Genomic DNA, 15,601 nt, shown 5'->3' on the forward strand with positions numbered 1-15,601 from the left:
TGTCAACAGTGGGAGGGCTTCTAATGTCCTGGCCCCACTGCTGGACCTCCTGATGGCCACTGGTATTTCTGGCCACTGTGTGACACAGAGTGTTGGACTGGATGGGCCTTTGGCCTGATCCAACATTGGCTTCTATGTTCTTATGTTCTTAAAATGTACAAAAACGTTCCCCCTTTCTATATATAAACTAATAAAACTTTTTTTTTAAAAGTGGGGTTGTACTATTGACCACCTGATCAGACCATTGAGATTCATCTTGAGATGGAGAAGGAAATAAGGGAGGTGACTCCAGCAGGTAATTCTGTGATACTCGGAGACTTCAACTACCCTCACATTGACTGGGTAATGATGTGCTCAAATTCACCAGCTAGGGTCGCTGGCCCACAGGTGGGAGCGGGGGATCCCCCGATTTTATGGGCTCTGCCCCCAACAGTGATGACTCAGCACGATGTCCCCAATGTGATGATGTCACTTCTGCGTGATGTCATTGTGCTGGGGATGTCGCGTGGTGATGCTCTGGCTTTTGGGCTAAACTCTATGGTTTGAGCCCAATTTTACCACAGAGTTTGCCTCAAAACCAGAGTATTGCCACGTGGCCCAGACCACTCCCTGCCACTGTTACATCCCCCTTTCCCCTGCCTGTTGCCAGGAGGGACATGGCCACCTTCTACAGGTGGCATAGCTCCTTTGCTCTCTGCGCATGCACAGTAGCAGCAAGTCCTTGCATTTCAGCACCAAGGTGCACAAATGTAAAAATAAACAAAAGATGCACCCACTCAGAAATAGGCATCCTCATCATAGGAGGATGCCTCTCTTGGAACCTCCAAACATACAGTAATTGTCCACCATGGTAGCCATTTTACACTAGGCCCCGCCTTCTGTGGCAGCCATTTTGTGGTGGAGCCCATTACCCTGCAGCTGAGCAACAAGAACATAAGAAGAGACCTGCTGGATGGTGGTCCATCTTGTCCAGCATGCTGTCTCACACAGTGGACAGTCGGTTCCTCTGGAGGGACAACAACAGGGCACAGAAGCTGAGGCCTTCTGCTGATAAGAACATCAGAGAGCCCTGCTGGATCAGACCAGTGAGGGTCCATCTTGTCCAGCATGCTGTCTCACACAGTGGACAGTCGGTTCCTCTGGAGGGACAACAACAGGGCACAGAAGCTGAGGCCTTCTGCTGATAAGAACATCAGAGAGCCCTGCTGGATCAGACCAGTGAGGGTCCATCTAGTCCAGCATCCCATCTCACACAGTGGCCTCAACCAGTTCCTCTGGAGGGCCAACAACAGGTCGCAGAGGATGAGGCCTTCCCCCAATGCCACCTCCTGGCTCCAGGATTCAGCGGCTGACTACGAAATCCGAGCACATACAACAGACTTGAAGGAATCGTAGTTGATTTCCTGAGCTGTTCAGAGTCCCACTTGACCACCTGAGAGTGGGAGAGTGGGAAACATCCATGTCTTTGAGCTGACCACCTGCCATGGGCAGGATTAACAGGTCTGGGACGATATATTTTATATCTGTTATTTTCATAATAGTCGGGGCTCTACTGGTAGCAGGAGATCCTTTGCATATTAGGCCACACACCCCTAGTGTAGCCAATCCTCCAAGAGCTTACAGAGCTCTTCTTACTGGGGCTACTGTCAGCTCTTGGAGGATTGGCTACACTAGGGGTGTGTGGCCTAATATGCAAAGGAGCTCCTGCTACCAGTAGAGCCCTGATAATAGTGATTACAAAGGGTGTTTCTTTCATGGGGGCCAGTTCCGCTTTATAAGCTTTTCCATTTCCCCAGTACGAACGCGAGCTTCAAACCGCAGCCTCTCTCTGAGCCTCAGTGGCTTCTGAGCCACAGTGGTTCAGAAGTGGTATTACCGCAAACAATATTAAAATGATATTAAATGCCATTTAACGTCTTCTGAGTCAACATCCAAAGAACGCACGTCATCCTTTCTTTTTGACAGGCGCTGATCCGTATTTGCTTGCCATTTCCAAATGTGCCCCGATGTGTTCCCTCTGAAGGTTTCGACGGATCTTACTGACGGGGTTTGATCTATCAGTCTCAGCAATCCTCGTTTTGTTCTTAACGGACCAAATTTGGCCAAATTACTTCTGGCACTCAGCTCTTGTCTTATTAACACACATGAAGTCATTAGCCACACATCACTCTGTTTCAGCTTCTCATCATCTCCATATCCTTTAGTGCTCTGTTCCGGGTCCCAAGAAACAGTTGTGAACACCCACGAACACATCATGCTGCCTTATCCTGGATCAGACCCTTGGTCCATCGAAATAGGTATTGCCTACTCAGACTGGCAACGGATCTCCAGGGTCCCAGGCAGAGGTCTTTCACATCACCTGCCGCCTGGTCCTTTTAACTGGAGATGCCGGGGATTGAACCTGAGACCTTCTGCATGCCAAGCAGATGCTCTACCACTGAGCCACGGCCCCTCTTTACAGCTCTCCAGGGCCTCAGGCTGAGTTTTTTCCCATCACCTATGACCTGATCCTTTTAAGTGGAGATGCTGGGGACTTGAACCTGGGACCTTCTGCATGCCAAGCAGAGGCTCTGCCACTGAGCCACAGGCCCTATTATCAAGATCACTGTTGCCTATTCTGACTATTAGCAGTTCTCCAGGGTCTCAGGCTGAGGTCTTTCATATCGTTTACTACTTGGTCTTTTTAACTGGAGATGCCGGGGATTGAAGCTGGGACCTTCTGCATGCCAAGCAGAGGCTCTGCCACTGAGCCACAGGCCCTATTATCAAGATCACTGTTGCCTATTCTGACTATTAGCAGTTCTCCAGGGTCTCAGGCTGAGGTCTTTCATATCGTTTACTACTTGGTCTTTTTAACTGGAGATGCCGGGGATTGAAGCTGGGACCTTCTGCATGCCAAGCAGAGGCTCTGCCACTGAGCCACAGGCCCTATTATCAAGATCACTGTTGCCTATTCTGACTATTAGCAGTTCTCCAGGGTCTCAGGCTGAGGTCTTTCATATCGTTTACTACTTGGTCTTTTTAACTGGAGATGCCGGGGATTGAAGCTGGGACCTTCTGCATGCCAAGCAGAGGCTCTGCCACTGAGCCACAGCCTTGTGTGGATTGTATGGGAGGCTGCCACAGTGTCTTAACAAGGAGCAGTCTGTGATTCTCCCGGGTGAGGTTACCTGGCTTGCACAAATTGAATTCCAAGGCCCCGACGGAGTTCAGCAGCTTTTGGATCAAGGTCTTCGAGAGCATCGTCGGAGTGAAAAGGACCGGGCGCCGGTTGTCACAGTGGGTGGGCCTCACGGAGCTATACGGGACCAGGCTCAAGCTCCTGTTGATTTCAGTCACCGAGTCGAACTCTGAGGGGAGGAAAAAGGAGATGCATTTGATGGATAAGTGAAGAGCGGCTTCGAGGTCGGCACCAGTGTTCCCTCTAAGCTGAGTTAGTGTGAGCTAGCTCACAGTTTTTTAGCCTCCGGCTCACACATTTTTGTCATAGCCCAGGAAGGAGGGCTCCGGAGCAAAGTAATTTCTGCAGCGGCCAAATCGCTTGCTCACAACTTTCATGCCAGGAGCTCAGAAAGTAGAATTGTTGCTCACAAGACTCCACAGCTTAGAGGGATCATTGGTTGGCATGCCAGTTTGGTTTAGTGGTTAAGTGCACGGACTCTAATCTGTGAGAACCGGGTTTGATTCCCCACTCCTCCACTTGCACTTACTGGATGACCTTGGGCAAGCCGTAGTTCTGTCAGAGCTGTTCTTAAGAAAGAGCAGTTTCTGTCAAGAGCTCTCTCAGCCCCACCTACCTCACAGGGTGTCTCTTGTGGGGAGGGGAAGGGAGAGGAGTTTGTGAGCCGCTCTGAGACTCCTTTGGGTAGTGAAGGGTGGGGTATAAATCCAGTCTCCTCCTCCTCTCCTCCTCCACACGGACATACGCGCCCATCAGACAATGGCTGTGGCGTGGTTTCGTCGGAATCTAAATCGCTTGGAAAGAAAAGGTCAACCTGACCAGAATGCAGGTGACCCAGTTCAAGATCGGCGTGTATTGAACCATGAGTGTCCGGTCTTCGTTTGATGGACAAGGTGCCACACACCCACACACCCAGGCGCTCAGGAAATAAGGACTCCCTGGTGGTCTCCGGCCCGAGAGAGATCCGACTGTCCTCAACCAGGGGCAGGGTCTTTTCAGCCGTGGCCTCCACTTGGTGGAACTCTCTGCCGGAAGACAGCTGTCCCCTGTGGGAGTTATTACCTTTCTGCAGGGCAGGCAAGGCAGAGATGTTCCGCCAGTCCTTTGGTTGAGGACAGCGAATGACATTCGGCAGTCTCATACACTTCCCCATCCCTCGCAACCCCTACCCCCAAGGAGGCCGGGGGAGCTGATTTTTCTGCCATCTGGTATATGTATTTTGTTTCTTTAGTTGTAGGTTTTCCGGGCTGCGTGGCCGTGGTCTTGGCATTGTAGGACCTGACGTTTCGCCAGCCGCTGTGACTGGCATCCTCAGAGGTATAACAGAGAAAGACGGCGTACTCTCGGTGTCAAGGTGAGAAGAAAGATGGTAGGCAGGTAATTTATGTCTACTCAGGAAGGTGGGGTAGGGCCGAGTCATTCTCTTGTAGGAGTTCCCCAGGCCTTGACGTGTGAATGGAGGAGCTTTCCTGAGGAGGTTCTTTTGCATATGGATCGGCTGTTGAAATTCTAATCTGATCTGTAGTGCTGTTGTCAGGCGTAGAGCCTTTTGTGTTTTTCAGGACAGGAAACCCATGCCGTGTTTATTTTTAAACTTTCTTCTTTCCTGTTGAAATGGCGTTTATGTTTGTGAATTTCAATGGCTTCCTTCGACAACATATTTTGTTTCTACTTATTGATCTGTTTTTAACTGGTTCTAATGTTGCTTTCAACGAAAGAGTTTTTTTATCACTCTGTTGTAAGCTGCCTGGAGCCCTACCTGCAGGGAAGGGTGACCTAGCAAATCTAATTTAGTAGATGGCACTTGGGTTTTGGCCGCTCTGTGACACAGAGTGCTGGACCAGATGGGCTATTGGCCTGATGCTACATGGCTTGTCTTATGTTCTTATGTCTGGCCCAGTGATGCTCTGTATCCTTGGTGCTTGGGGGACAACAGCGGGAAGGCTTCTGGAGTTCTGGCCCCCACCACTGGTGGACCTCCTGCTGGCCCCTGGGTTTTGACCACTGTGTGACACAGTGCTGGACTGGATGGCCCACTGGCCTGATCCAACATGGCTACTCTTATGTTCTTATGTCTGGGGCAGTGATGCTCTGTATCCTTGGTGCTTGGGGTTAAGAGTGAGAGAGCTTCTGGAGTTCTGGCCCCACCGCTGGTGGACCTCCTGATGGCCCCTGGGCTTTGGCCACTGTGTGACACAGTGTTGGACTGGATGGCCCACTGGCCTGATGCAACATGGCTACTCTTATGTTCTTATGTCTGGGGCAGTGATGCTCTGTATCCTTGGTGCTTGGGGTTAAGAGTGAGAGAGCTTCTGGAGTTCTGGCCCCACCGCTGGTGGACCTCCAGATGGCCCCTGGATTTTGGCCCCTGTGTGACACAGAGTGTTGGACCGGATGGGCCATTGGCCTGATGCAACATGGCTACTCTTATGTTCTTAAGGTCAGTGTTGTCAGACTGGTAGCAGCTCTCCGCAGTCTCAGGGAGACATCTTTCACATCCCCTTCTTCCTGATCTTTTTAACTGGAGATGCCGGGGACCGAACCTGTGATCTTCTGCCTGTTGAACAGATGCTCAATCACTAAGCCATGCCCCCCTCCCCTGTCTTTCCAGAAGGCTCCCATGAATGCGCGAAGGCCAGTCATTCCACCACTGTTCGTACCTTCAAATCTATCAAGCAGCGCCTTCGTCACCGACTGCGCCTCTGGCCTGGCCCGGGTCTCCTTTGAAGTAACGATGCGGACACGTTCGTTGCTGTTCATGCGCTTGAATTTGTTTTCCGACCTGCTGACAAACTGAGAGCAGAGACACAGAGTGGGGCGGGGTGTTCGCACCGTTTACGGAGCCCTCTGCTATCTCTTGATTATCTTTCCTCTCCCAGAGCAAAGTTATCTTAACAGAAACAAGCCCGGGTTTCCTTTTCCTCTCGCACCGAAACACCTGCTGAATGCTTAGAGAGCTTTACAGCTCATAAAAGCTGCCCTTGGTCTTGGTTGACACAGGCCTTGTTCCAGGGGTCATTTCCTGCAGGAGCTCCGGCAGTAAAGAGCCCAGAGGGCGGGCACATGCAACAAGCCCCCCCCCCTGCTCCCAGCAGCCCTCAGTCAGAGCAAGAAGCAGCCAGGTAAGTTGCAGAGCCCCCCCCCCCGGCCCCCCAGCCCAAAACAGTCCAGTGGAGCCTGAGCGGTGGGTGTTGCCTTCTGACACACTTCCGGTGATGTCAAGGGGTGTGGCATATGCAAATGAGGTATGCTCATGAGCTCCTGCACCTCTTTTTCTATGAATAATAAATTCTAATAATAAATTTTCTATGAATTTAATAATAAATAAAATAAATAAATAAATGACCCCTGCCCTGTTCACATTACCGTTCTAAATCGGATGTTATTCGTTGTCGGTCCGATTTCGTTTAAAGCAATACAGGGACGGAAGTTTCGTACAGCGGATTTCCTTCCATTAATGATCTGTCTCTGAAGCGCTATGGTCATTTCAAACAATGCTACTCCCTCCCAAACTTTTTTTGCCATGCGATCTTCCTCAGACTTCATTTTACGTTCCAAGGTGAGCAATATAGCACTAAATCGCTACAGCACTGAAGGCACCAGAGACTCAATGGAGTCAGTGCATCTCGGGGGTGCCTAGCGCTCACCTCAGTATGTTAGGAAACGTCTGAGGAAGAATGCACGGCAAAAAAGGGCGGCGGGTGGGGGGGAAACAACATTGTAGGAAGCGCTACAGACATTCTAAAAGCACACCACAGCGATTCAGAAGCACAATGAAGGGGCTAAAGATGGGAAAAGGCAGTTTCCCCCAAAAGCGGCCCAGCCAGGTAAATAAATTCCGCTAGCGGCCGGTGACTAAGAGAAGAAGAAGAAGAAGAGATTGGATTTATACCCCGCCCTTCACTACCCCAAGGAGTCTCAGAGTGGCTTACAAACTCCTTTCCCTTCCCCTTCCCACAACAGACACCCTGTGAGGGAGGTGGGGCTGAGAGAACTCTGACAGAAATGGCTCTTTTTCAAGAACAGCTCTGACAGAACTATGGCTTGCCCAAGGTCATCCAGCAACTGCATGTGGAGGAGTGGGGAATCAAACCCGGTTCTCCCAGATTAGTCTGCACACTTAATCACGACACCAAACTGGCTCTCTAAAACTGGTCTGTCTGAAATGACAGGGGAAAAAAACCCATTTGCAGCCAGTTACTAAAACAGAATACAAAGGCAGTTTGGAAAGGGTCACTCACAGACATGTACACTCAGGGTTGCCACCCCCCAGGTGGGGCCTGGAGATCCCACAGAATTATAACCGCTTTCCACAGAACGGAGATCAGTTCCCCTGGAGAAAATGGCTGCTTTGGAGGGTGGACTGTAGGGCATTAGACCCCGCTCATGTGGTTAAGTGCGCGGACTCTAATCTGGGAGAGCTGGGTTTGATTCCCCACTCCTCCGCTTGCAGCTGCCTTCCCTGGGAGTTGAGTCTGCCAAGGCTTACAGCTCCTCCCGTCGCCTTTGCAGGAGCTGCAGTCTGTCGCTCCTTCTTTGCTCCTGCACAGTCAGCCTCTGCCGTGCCCTGCGTCTGGAGCACTCGGGAGAACTAGGCCGGGAGTCTGGCCTCGGGGTGTCCGCAAGTGGAGCCGCTGGGCCAGGCTCAGGATCGGACTCTCCTTCTGGCCGCACCTCCTGGGGACTCCTCCTCCTCAGGTAGTGTTGAGGATTAGTCAGCAGAACCAGTACCCACGACAGGTGGTAACCAAGGAGGGCGGTGTCTGGAGAGGGGAGCAATGCTCCCTCTAAGCTGTGGCACCTTGTGAGCCAAAATTCTACTTTGTGAGCTACTGGCATTAGAGTTGTGAGCCAGCAATTTGGATTCTGTATAAATCAGTTTGCTCTGGAGCCCCATCCTTCCTGAGCGGAGACAAAAATGTGTGCGCCCGGAGGTTAAAAACCTGTGAGGTGGCTCACACTCACTCAGCTTAGAGGGAACACTGGAGGGGAGGGAGTTCGGCAGGGTTGCGATACCATACAGTCTCGTCCTCTGAAGACGTCATTTCCTCCAGGGCAACGTTGCAGCATAGCCTGGAGATCAGTTGCAAATTCTGGGAGAGACCTCCGAGCCCCGCCTGGAGACTGGGGCTACCCGTGACCCACGAACGGAGAGCGCAGACTTTTTACCTGTAAGATCTGGCCCAAAAGGAAACTGGCTCGGGAGAGACGAGGGCTCGCTTTGGGGTCAGTCGGCGGCGTGTGCTCCTCCGGCTGCAGCGTGTTCTGGCAAGGGTTACACCGGGAGAGGGAGAAGAAAAGGAAAGGAAGATTTATTTCGGAACAATGAAGCCGGCCTGCGGTGCACAGGCGTCGAGAGGTCTAAGAAAAATCGTACAACTCACGAGCGGTCCGAGCGGCATTTCGATGAGGGATGAACAGAGAACAGGCCGGAAAGGACAGCAGCAGCAGAAGGTTAATGTGGCTGTGCTGCATGACGCCCTCCAAAGTGAGAGCTAGTTTGGTGTAGTGGGTTAAGTGCGCAGACTCTAATCTGGGAGAGCCGGGTTTGATTTCCCGCTCCTCCACTTGCACCTGGCTGGATGACCTTGGGCAAGCCGTAGTTCTGATAAGAGCTGTCCTTGAAAAAGAGTCGTTTGTGTCAGAGCTCTCTCAGCCCCACCGACCTCACAGGGTGTCTGTTGTGGGGAGGGGAAGGGAAAGGAGTTTGTAAGCCGCTCTGAGACTCCGAGTGAAGGGTGGGGTAGAAATCCAATCTCTTCTTCTTTTCCTGCACAGTGACCCTGGACTTCCTTGGTGGTCTCCCATCCAAGGACTAACCACGGCTGCCCCTGCTTAGCTTCCAAGAGCTGATGAAATCAAGCTAGCTGGGCTATCCCGGTCAGGGCTCAAGAACAGCTGTTTTTCTCCAATTGAAATAGGAATCTTTATAGTGGTTGTGGAGGGAACGTCTGCATGGATGTCCCTTTTTTGCCACTAGGGGGCAGAGCTAAGCGCCGCTTCCAAAATGGCGTGGGGCGGCTGTCTGCCGTGCACCATCCCCCCGCCCCCTCTTAGCGCCTTCAGAAGATTTCCCCCTTTCCCATTCTTCACACCCTTGCGTGGAAGCCACCCAAGTTCGAGTTGTCAGGTCCCTTCAAGATGCCAGCAGGGGGATGGAGGGGGGATGCTCCAGGAGCTGGAAGCGTTGCCCCTGACATGCCAACGTCACCAGAAGTGACGTTGCGCACCATGCCGACGTCACCCGGAAGTGATATAGGCACGCCGGGGGCGACACTCTGGTTTCTGGGCAAAACTCTATGATAAAGTTGCCCTCAAACCATAGAGTTTTGCCCAAACACCAGAGCATCACCCCCCTGATGTGCCTACATCACTTCTGGGTGACGTAGGCACGTTGCTCCATGATCCTGTTGGGGGGAGGATCCCCTGCCCCCAACTGGGGACAGTGTCGAACGAAAGTAAACCACACTGTGCTAACATATCGCCGATTCTCTACTGTTATGTAATAAAAATGATATACAGCCTAAAGGAACTTAATAATATTTGTACATCAAATGCATAACCCTCCTGGGTGTATAACAAAGTATTTTAAAGGCATAAGGCAGTTGAGAAGGACTCGTATAATTTTTTTTGTCTGGAGATGCCTCTCGTGGCGTGACTCCAGGGAAGGCGGCAGTTCCTCTGAAACCAAATCTCAGCTGGCTGACACGTTTCGAACATTTTCTTTTGTCAAAGCCGGTATGAAGAAAAGCCTATATCACTCTAAAGAGTCACCCAGCTTTCGCGGCATCAGCCTGAAGACAGTGGGGTCCGACGTCTGCCGTGTCTTTCATACGTGTAGACCCCAGCCCCAGTTTAAAGGAGAAGCTCTACGAGAAGAGGAGAAGAGATTGGATTCACACCCCGCCCTTCACTACCCGAAGGAGTCTCAGAGCGGCTTACAAACTCCTTTCCCTTCCGCTCCCCACAACAGACACCCTGTGAGGTGGGTGGGGCTGAGAGAGCTCTGACAAAAACTGCTCTTTTTCAAGGACAGCTGTGCCAGAACTATGGCTTGCCCAAGGTCATCCAGCAGCTGCAAGTGAAGGAGTGGGGAATCAAACCCGGTTCTCTCAGATTAGAGTCCGCGCACTTAGCCACTGCACCAAACTGGCTCTACAGGTCCCACCACGATCTCTCTGGCCTCACTCATGTGCCACTGAAACCACATCATGTCCTTTTCCGGCACCAAACAGGGGTATTTCTTATTCCCCCGGCTTTCTGTTGATCTCAGCCAATGTGCATGCCTTTAAGCGTCTCGCTTTTACCGTATTACCATCTTTTATCGCCTTAAATTTTTAATATCTTTGAACACATTTAACATCTCTTCCATTGTCTTAATATTTTAACACCTTTTATTGCCGCGGTGTCTTGTTAAACTTTTCTCTCTTTTTTTTGATTGCCGGCGGCTTGGTTTTATTTGCGGATTCTCTTCTCGATGTTCCTTTAGTCATTTTTGCGGGGCTTTTTCTCCTGTCTCTGGGACTGACAGATTATCCTTTTAAAGAGTAGCTAGGGTTTTATTTTTCTAAATGGTGCTTTTGTTCTTTGATGGAGATATGTAAGCCCGTGCGGGGAGGAACACTGAGAGTCCGGAGATATAAATGCTTAAAAATAAATATGTCCCTCAAGGCAGACCTAAGGGATAACTTAAGTCCTGTCCAGTCGTTAGGAGCTTGATGGTTTTACCAGGGGCTTTCCCGCATTCTCATTTTACTCACTATTAAGTTCCTGTTTCTTCGGGGTGTGTGTGTGTGATGTTTCCTGTTTCACATCGTGTTTTGCTGCCTCTAGTGGTCAATTCTATACCGAACAGCTTTATACACTGCAGGGAGATAAACTGGGAATAAAGCTCTCTGATATCGGATTGACCACTAGAGGGAGCAAAACAAGATTTGAAACAGGAAACATCACACACACACACACACACACACACGGAAGAAACAGGAACTTAACAGAGAGTAAAATGAGAATGTACTGGGAAAGCACACTACATGTGATCGTCTTGATGCGCGCTGCCACTGTTTTGTGTGAATAGGGCAAAGCGCCTATTTTCCAACGTTGGTCCATGAACCAAAAAAGCTAGATTTGTGCATCTCAGAGCTGGAAGATTCACGTGTCAAGGAAACCGTACGTATTGAGAGGACTGTAGACAATTTCCTCTCCCAGTACTTATTTCTTTATGTACTTTGTTTGTCGTCTGCCTTGACTCATCTGAAATGCAGTGTTGGAGAAGAGATTTGCCGATACTGTGGACCACCAAAAAGACTAATCGGTGGGTTCTCCGGCAAATTAAGCCTGATCTCTCCCCAGATGCTAAAATGATGAAACTGAGGGCTGTTGTACTTTGGTCATATTATGAGACGACAAGACTCACTGGAAAAGAAAATAACGCTAGGAAAAGCCGAAGGCAGGAGGAAAAGAGGGAGACCCAACATGGGATGGATGGACACAGTCAAGGAAGCCACAAAGGCCCTCCGTTTCCAAGACCTGGGAAAGGCTGTCAACAGCAGGGCATTTTGGAGGTTATTAATTCACGGGTCATTTCCTGCAGGAGCGCACAGGAGCGGAGCTCCGGCAGTAAGGAGCCCAGGGGGCGGGCACATGCAACAAGCTCCCAGCAGCCCTCATTTGGGCCACAAGAAGCATCCAGGTAAGTTGCAGAGCCGCCACCCCTCCCTGGGCCGCCTTCAGGTACAAGCTCTCCCTCCTCTGCAAGGACAGATCTGCACGTTCCCCCCAATAGCTAGCAATCCAAAAGAGTCCAGTGGAGCCTGAGCGGTGGGTGTTGCCTTCTGACACACTTCCGGTGATGTCAGAGGGTGTGGCATATGCAAATAGGTTATGCTAATGAGCTCCTGCACCTCTTTTTCTACGAAAGGACCCCTGGTCGGAAGCAACTTGACGCACACACACCTTCCCTGCTCAGGCTCAAGGCAGAGCGCAAAATTTAGAATAGTGTCATAGGAACAGTTTAAGACATACAATAAACAGTGTAATAAGACTGGATTACAGTCAAGAAACAAGGCAACCCCCCCCCCCCAGCATAAACCGGGACAGACAAGAAATGCAAAAACTGGATTACAGACATCAGAAGATAATGTAGTATGGATAGCCCAGGGAAACCCGATCTCGTCAGAGCTCGGAAGCTAAGCAGGGTCGACTCTTGGCAAGTGCTTGGATGGGAGACCTCCAAGGAATACCAGAAGCTGGAGGCAAGGGCAGGCTTCATTCAGCCCCCTCTCTGAATAGCCTCCAGGCTCAGTCACCAGAGGTCGCCATGACTTCCAGGTGCACATGTGCGCATGCGCACACGCGCATATTAAAAAATACAAAATAATAATTAAAAAGAACATAATATAGTATGATAATGCAGGTGTCCCCAGCCTTTTTTAAGCCTGTGGGCAGTTTTGGAATTCTGACACTGGGTGGTGGGCGCAACCACAAAACGGCTGCCTCTGGAGGCGGGGACAAGCACTAAACGGCTGCCACAGGACGTGGAGACCACCACAAAATGTCAGGGAGCGAGTTCACGCATAACACTGATAATGAATCTTCAGCATTTCAAGCAGAAGCTGTGCTTGACAGGAAGCCTTCTGAACGGAACACATTGTGTAACGTTTGTTCTTGCATACGCACAGCTCTCGCCTTCAGACGTTCAGGGAAGAGCCTTGCGCTGTGATGAGAGCTGCTGATGGAAGGGCTTAAAAAGGAATCTTCACAGCCAATCAGAGCTCCAGTGGCCAATCGGAAATCCTGCTGGGCCAGGGCTTTTTTTGTAGAGAAAGGCCAGCAGGAACTAATTAGCATAATAGGCCACACCCAACAGCCAAAACTCATTAGCATATTAGGCCACACCCTGACACCACAGCTCATTAGCCTATTAGGCCACAGCCCCGTGTTGCCAGAAGTGTGGACATCCAGCCACACCCACCTTTGGCTTCTTATTCTCTTTACCTTGTTTGTTGTCAAAGCGGCCAGGGCTTTTTTTGTAGCAGGAACTCCTTTGCATGTTAGGCCACACACCCCTAATGTAGCCAGTCCTAATAAGTTTCTGCTGTTGGGTGTGGCCTATTATGCTAATGGGTTCCTGCTGGGTGTGGCCAACTTGGGAGCCAGCTGGAACTCCGTTCCTGTGCGTTCCTGCCCAAAAATAGCCCTGTGCTGGGCTAAAGCCCCACCTGGTTCCACCCTCTTTCTAAAAATAAAAATACTTGGCTGGCTCCTGGAAAGGTGTTGGCAGGTGCCCACGGGCGCCGGGTTGGGGATCCCTGGGATTAATGCATACAATGAACAGTGCCACCAACGACAGCCCTTGTCTCATTGTAAAAGTGTCCTCCTGAACCATTCCATTCCAGAACTGTTATAACCGAAAAAAAGCTTTAATGAGCGCAACCCCGACATCCCAGGAACACAAGGTGGGCAAAGCCGGTGTTGCGGTCTGCAAAAACAACTCGCTATGGAAGATGTAAAAGCAAAGGTAAAGGTTCCCTTGCTCGAAAGCCAGTCGAATCCGACTCTAGGGTTGCGGTGCTCATCTCCGTTTCAAAGCCGAAGAGCCAGCGCTTCCACATGTACATCCACAGAAATGGCACTTTTTAAAAAAAAAGTACATGAGTTGTGGCCAGGGCTATTTTTGGGCAGGAACGCACAGGAACGGAGTTCCGGGTGGCTCCCGAGTTGGCCACACCCAGCAGGAACTCATTAGCATAATAGGCCACACCCAACAGCAGAAACTCATTAGAATTGACTACAATAGGGTTGTGTGGCCTAACATGCAAAGGAGTTCCTGCTACAAAAAAAGCCCTGGCCGTTTTGACAACAGACAAGGTAAACAGAATAAGAAGCGAAAGGTGGGTGTGGCTGGATGACCACACTTCTGATAACATGGGGGTGCGGCCTAATGTGCTAATGAGCTGTGCTGTCAGGGGTGTGGCCTAATAGGCTAATGAGTTTCTGCTGTTGGGTGTGGCCTATTATGCTAATGAGTTCCTGCTGGGCTTTTTCTACAAAAAGAGCCCTGGTTGTGGCCCAAACGGGAAGGGAACGACAGGGCAGAGCATTTGCGGGGAACGCGGAAGACACCAGAGAAAAGGGAAAAGGAGGCCGAAGAATTTTTGCAAATACCTACCCGAGCAGGTCGGAGCGTCCCGTACGAACTGTCCGTCTCGTCCCGGCTGCCTCTGTTCATGAGCCGCTGCAGCTTGACTAAGAGGAGCTGTTGGGCTCTGCAAAAAATCGGGAGAGTGCATGATTCTCAGGGCGCCGAGCACACCGGGAAAACACAGGGAAGACGCAGGGAAAGGAAAGGAAATCTCGCCTTCTGCTGGCCTTAACTCAGATCAATGAAGTGAGAGAACAGTACATTTCTTTCCCCAAGCCGCTTTAGAGGGAGGGTTGCTGCCTTCATATTCCACAGGTCAGGACAGATTTTTTGGTTAAAAGGGGTTTGATTTTTGTCCGTGAAATGATTTCTGAAATCCATAGCTCTTGGTTTTACATGCCTCAGTTAGAGATGCCAGCTTCCAGGTGAGACCTGGGGATCCCAAGGAATTACAGCTCATCTCCAGACTGCAGAGATCAGCTCCCCTGGAGAAAATGGATGCTTTGGAGGGGGGACTCTATGGCACTGCACCCCACTGAGGTCCCTGTCCTCCCCGGGCTCCACCCCCAAAACTCCAGGAATTTCCCAACCTGGATCTGGCAACCTGACCCTCCTATCTGATGCCAATAACCAGGGGGAGCTTGGCTTCACTACCTGCAATAACAGTTCTAACATTATTCTACGTTTCTAGTAGTGTTTCGCTGGCTGTCTTGACCATTAATGAAGAGAGCCAGTTTGGAGTAGTGGTTAAGAATGTGGACTCTGATCTGGGAGAACCGGGTTTGATTCCCCACTCTTCCACATGCAGCTGCTGGTGTGACCTTTGGTCAGTCATAAGTTCTCTCAGAGCTGTTCTCTCAAGGGCAGTCCTCGAAAGAGCTCTCTCAGCCCCACCTACTTCACAGGGTGTCTGTTGTGGGGGGGGGGGAAGGGAAATGAGATTATAAACTGCTCTGAGACACCTTTGGGTAGTGAAGGGCGGGGTATCAATCCAATCTCCGCCCACTGGGCTCCCTACAACAGACAAACTGGGTCCGATGTCAACATCATACATGCCCAATTTCCACGTAAGGAAAGGGAGGCTTGCAGTTTAAGGCCACAGCTTGCACCGGGGCTCACCTTGGCCTCCTGCTATTTAGAAGAAGAAGAAGAAGAGATTGGATTTATACCCCGCCCTTCACTACCCAAAGGAGTCTCAGAGCCGCTCACAAACTCCTTTCCCTTCCCCTCCCCACAACAGACACCCTGTGAGGCAGGTGGGGCTGAGAGAGCTCTTG

The 15,601-nt window shown here is 50.7% G+C and overlaps 1 protein-coding gene across 1 annotated transcript in view; it reads right to left on the bottom strand.

The window, feature by feature from the left end:
* The window catches only part of CARD11 (caspase recruitment domain family member 11), an 84,936-nt gene that overhangs the window by 13,306 nt on the left and 56,029 nt on the right, over positions 1 to 15,601 (bottom strand). Inside the window, exons 17-20 of the mRNA XM_015418680.1 lie at positions 14,352 to 14,448; positions 8,351 to 8,446; positions 5,842 to 5,974; positions 3,171 to 3,350 (exon numbers count right to left, since the gene is read on the bottom strand). Of these exons, the coding sequence (XP_015274166.1) occupies positions 3,171 to 3,350; positions 5,842 to 5,974; positions 8,351 to 8,446; positions 14,352 to 14,448 (506 nt within the window). The remainder of the gene's footprint in view (positions 1 to 3,170; positions 3,351 to 5,841; positions 5,975 to 8,350; positions 8,447 to 14,351; positions 14,449 to 15,601) is intronic.

The sequence above is a fragment of the Gekko japonicus genome, unplaced genomic scaffold (genome assembly GCF_001447785.1).
Source record: "Gekko japonicus isolate JY-2015 unplaced genomic scaffold, Gekko_japonicus_V1.1 scaffold598, whole genome shotgun sequence".
Taxonomy (NCBI): Eukaryota; Metazoa; Chordata; class Lepidosauria; order Squamata; family Gekkonidae; genus Gekko; species Gekko japonicus.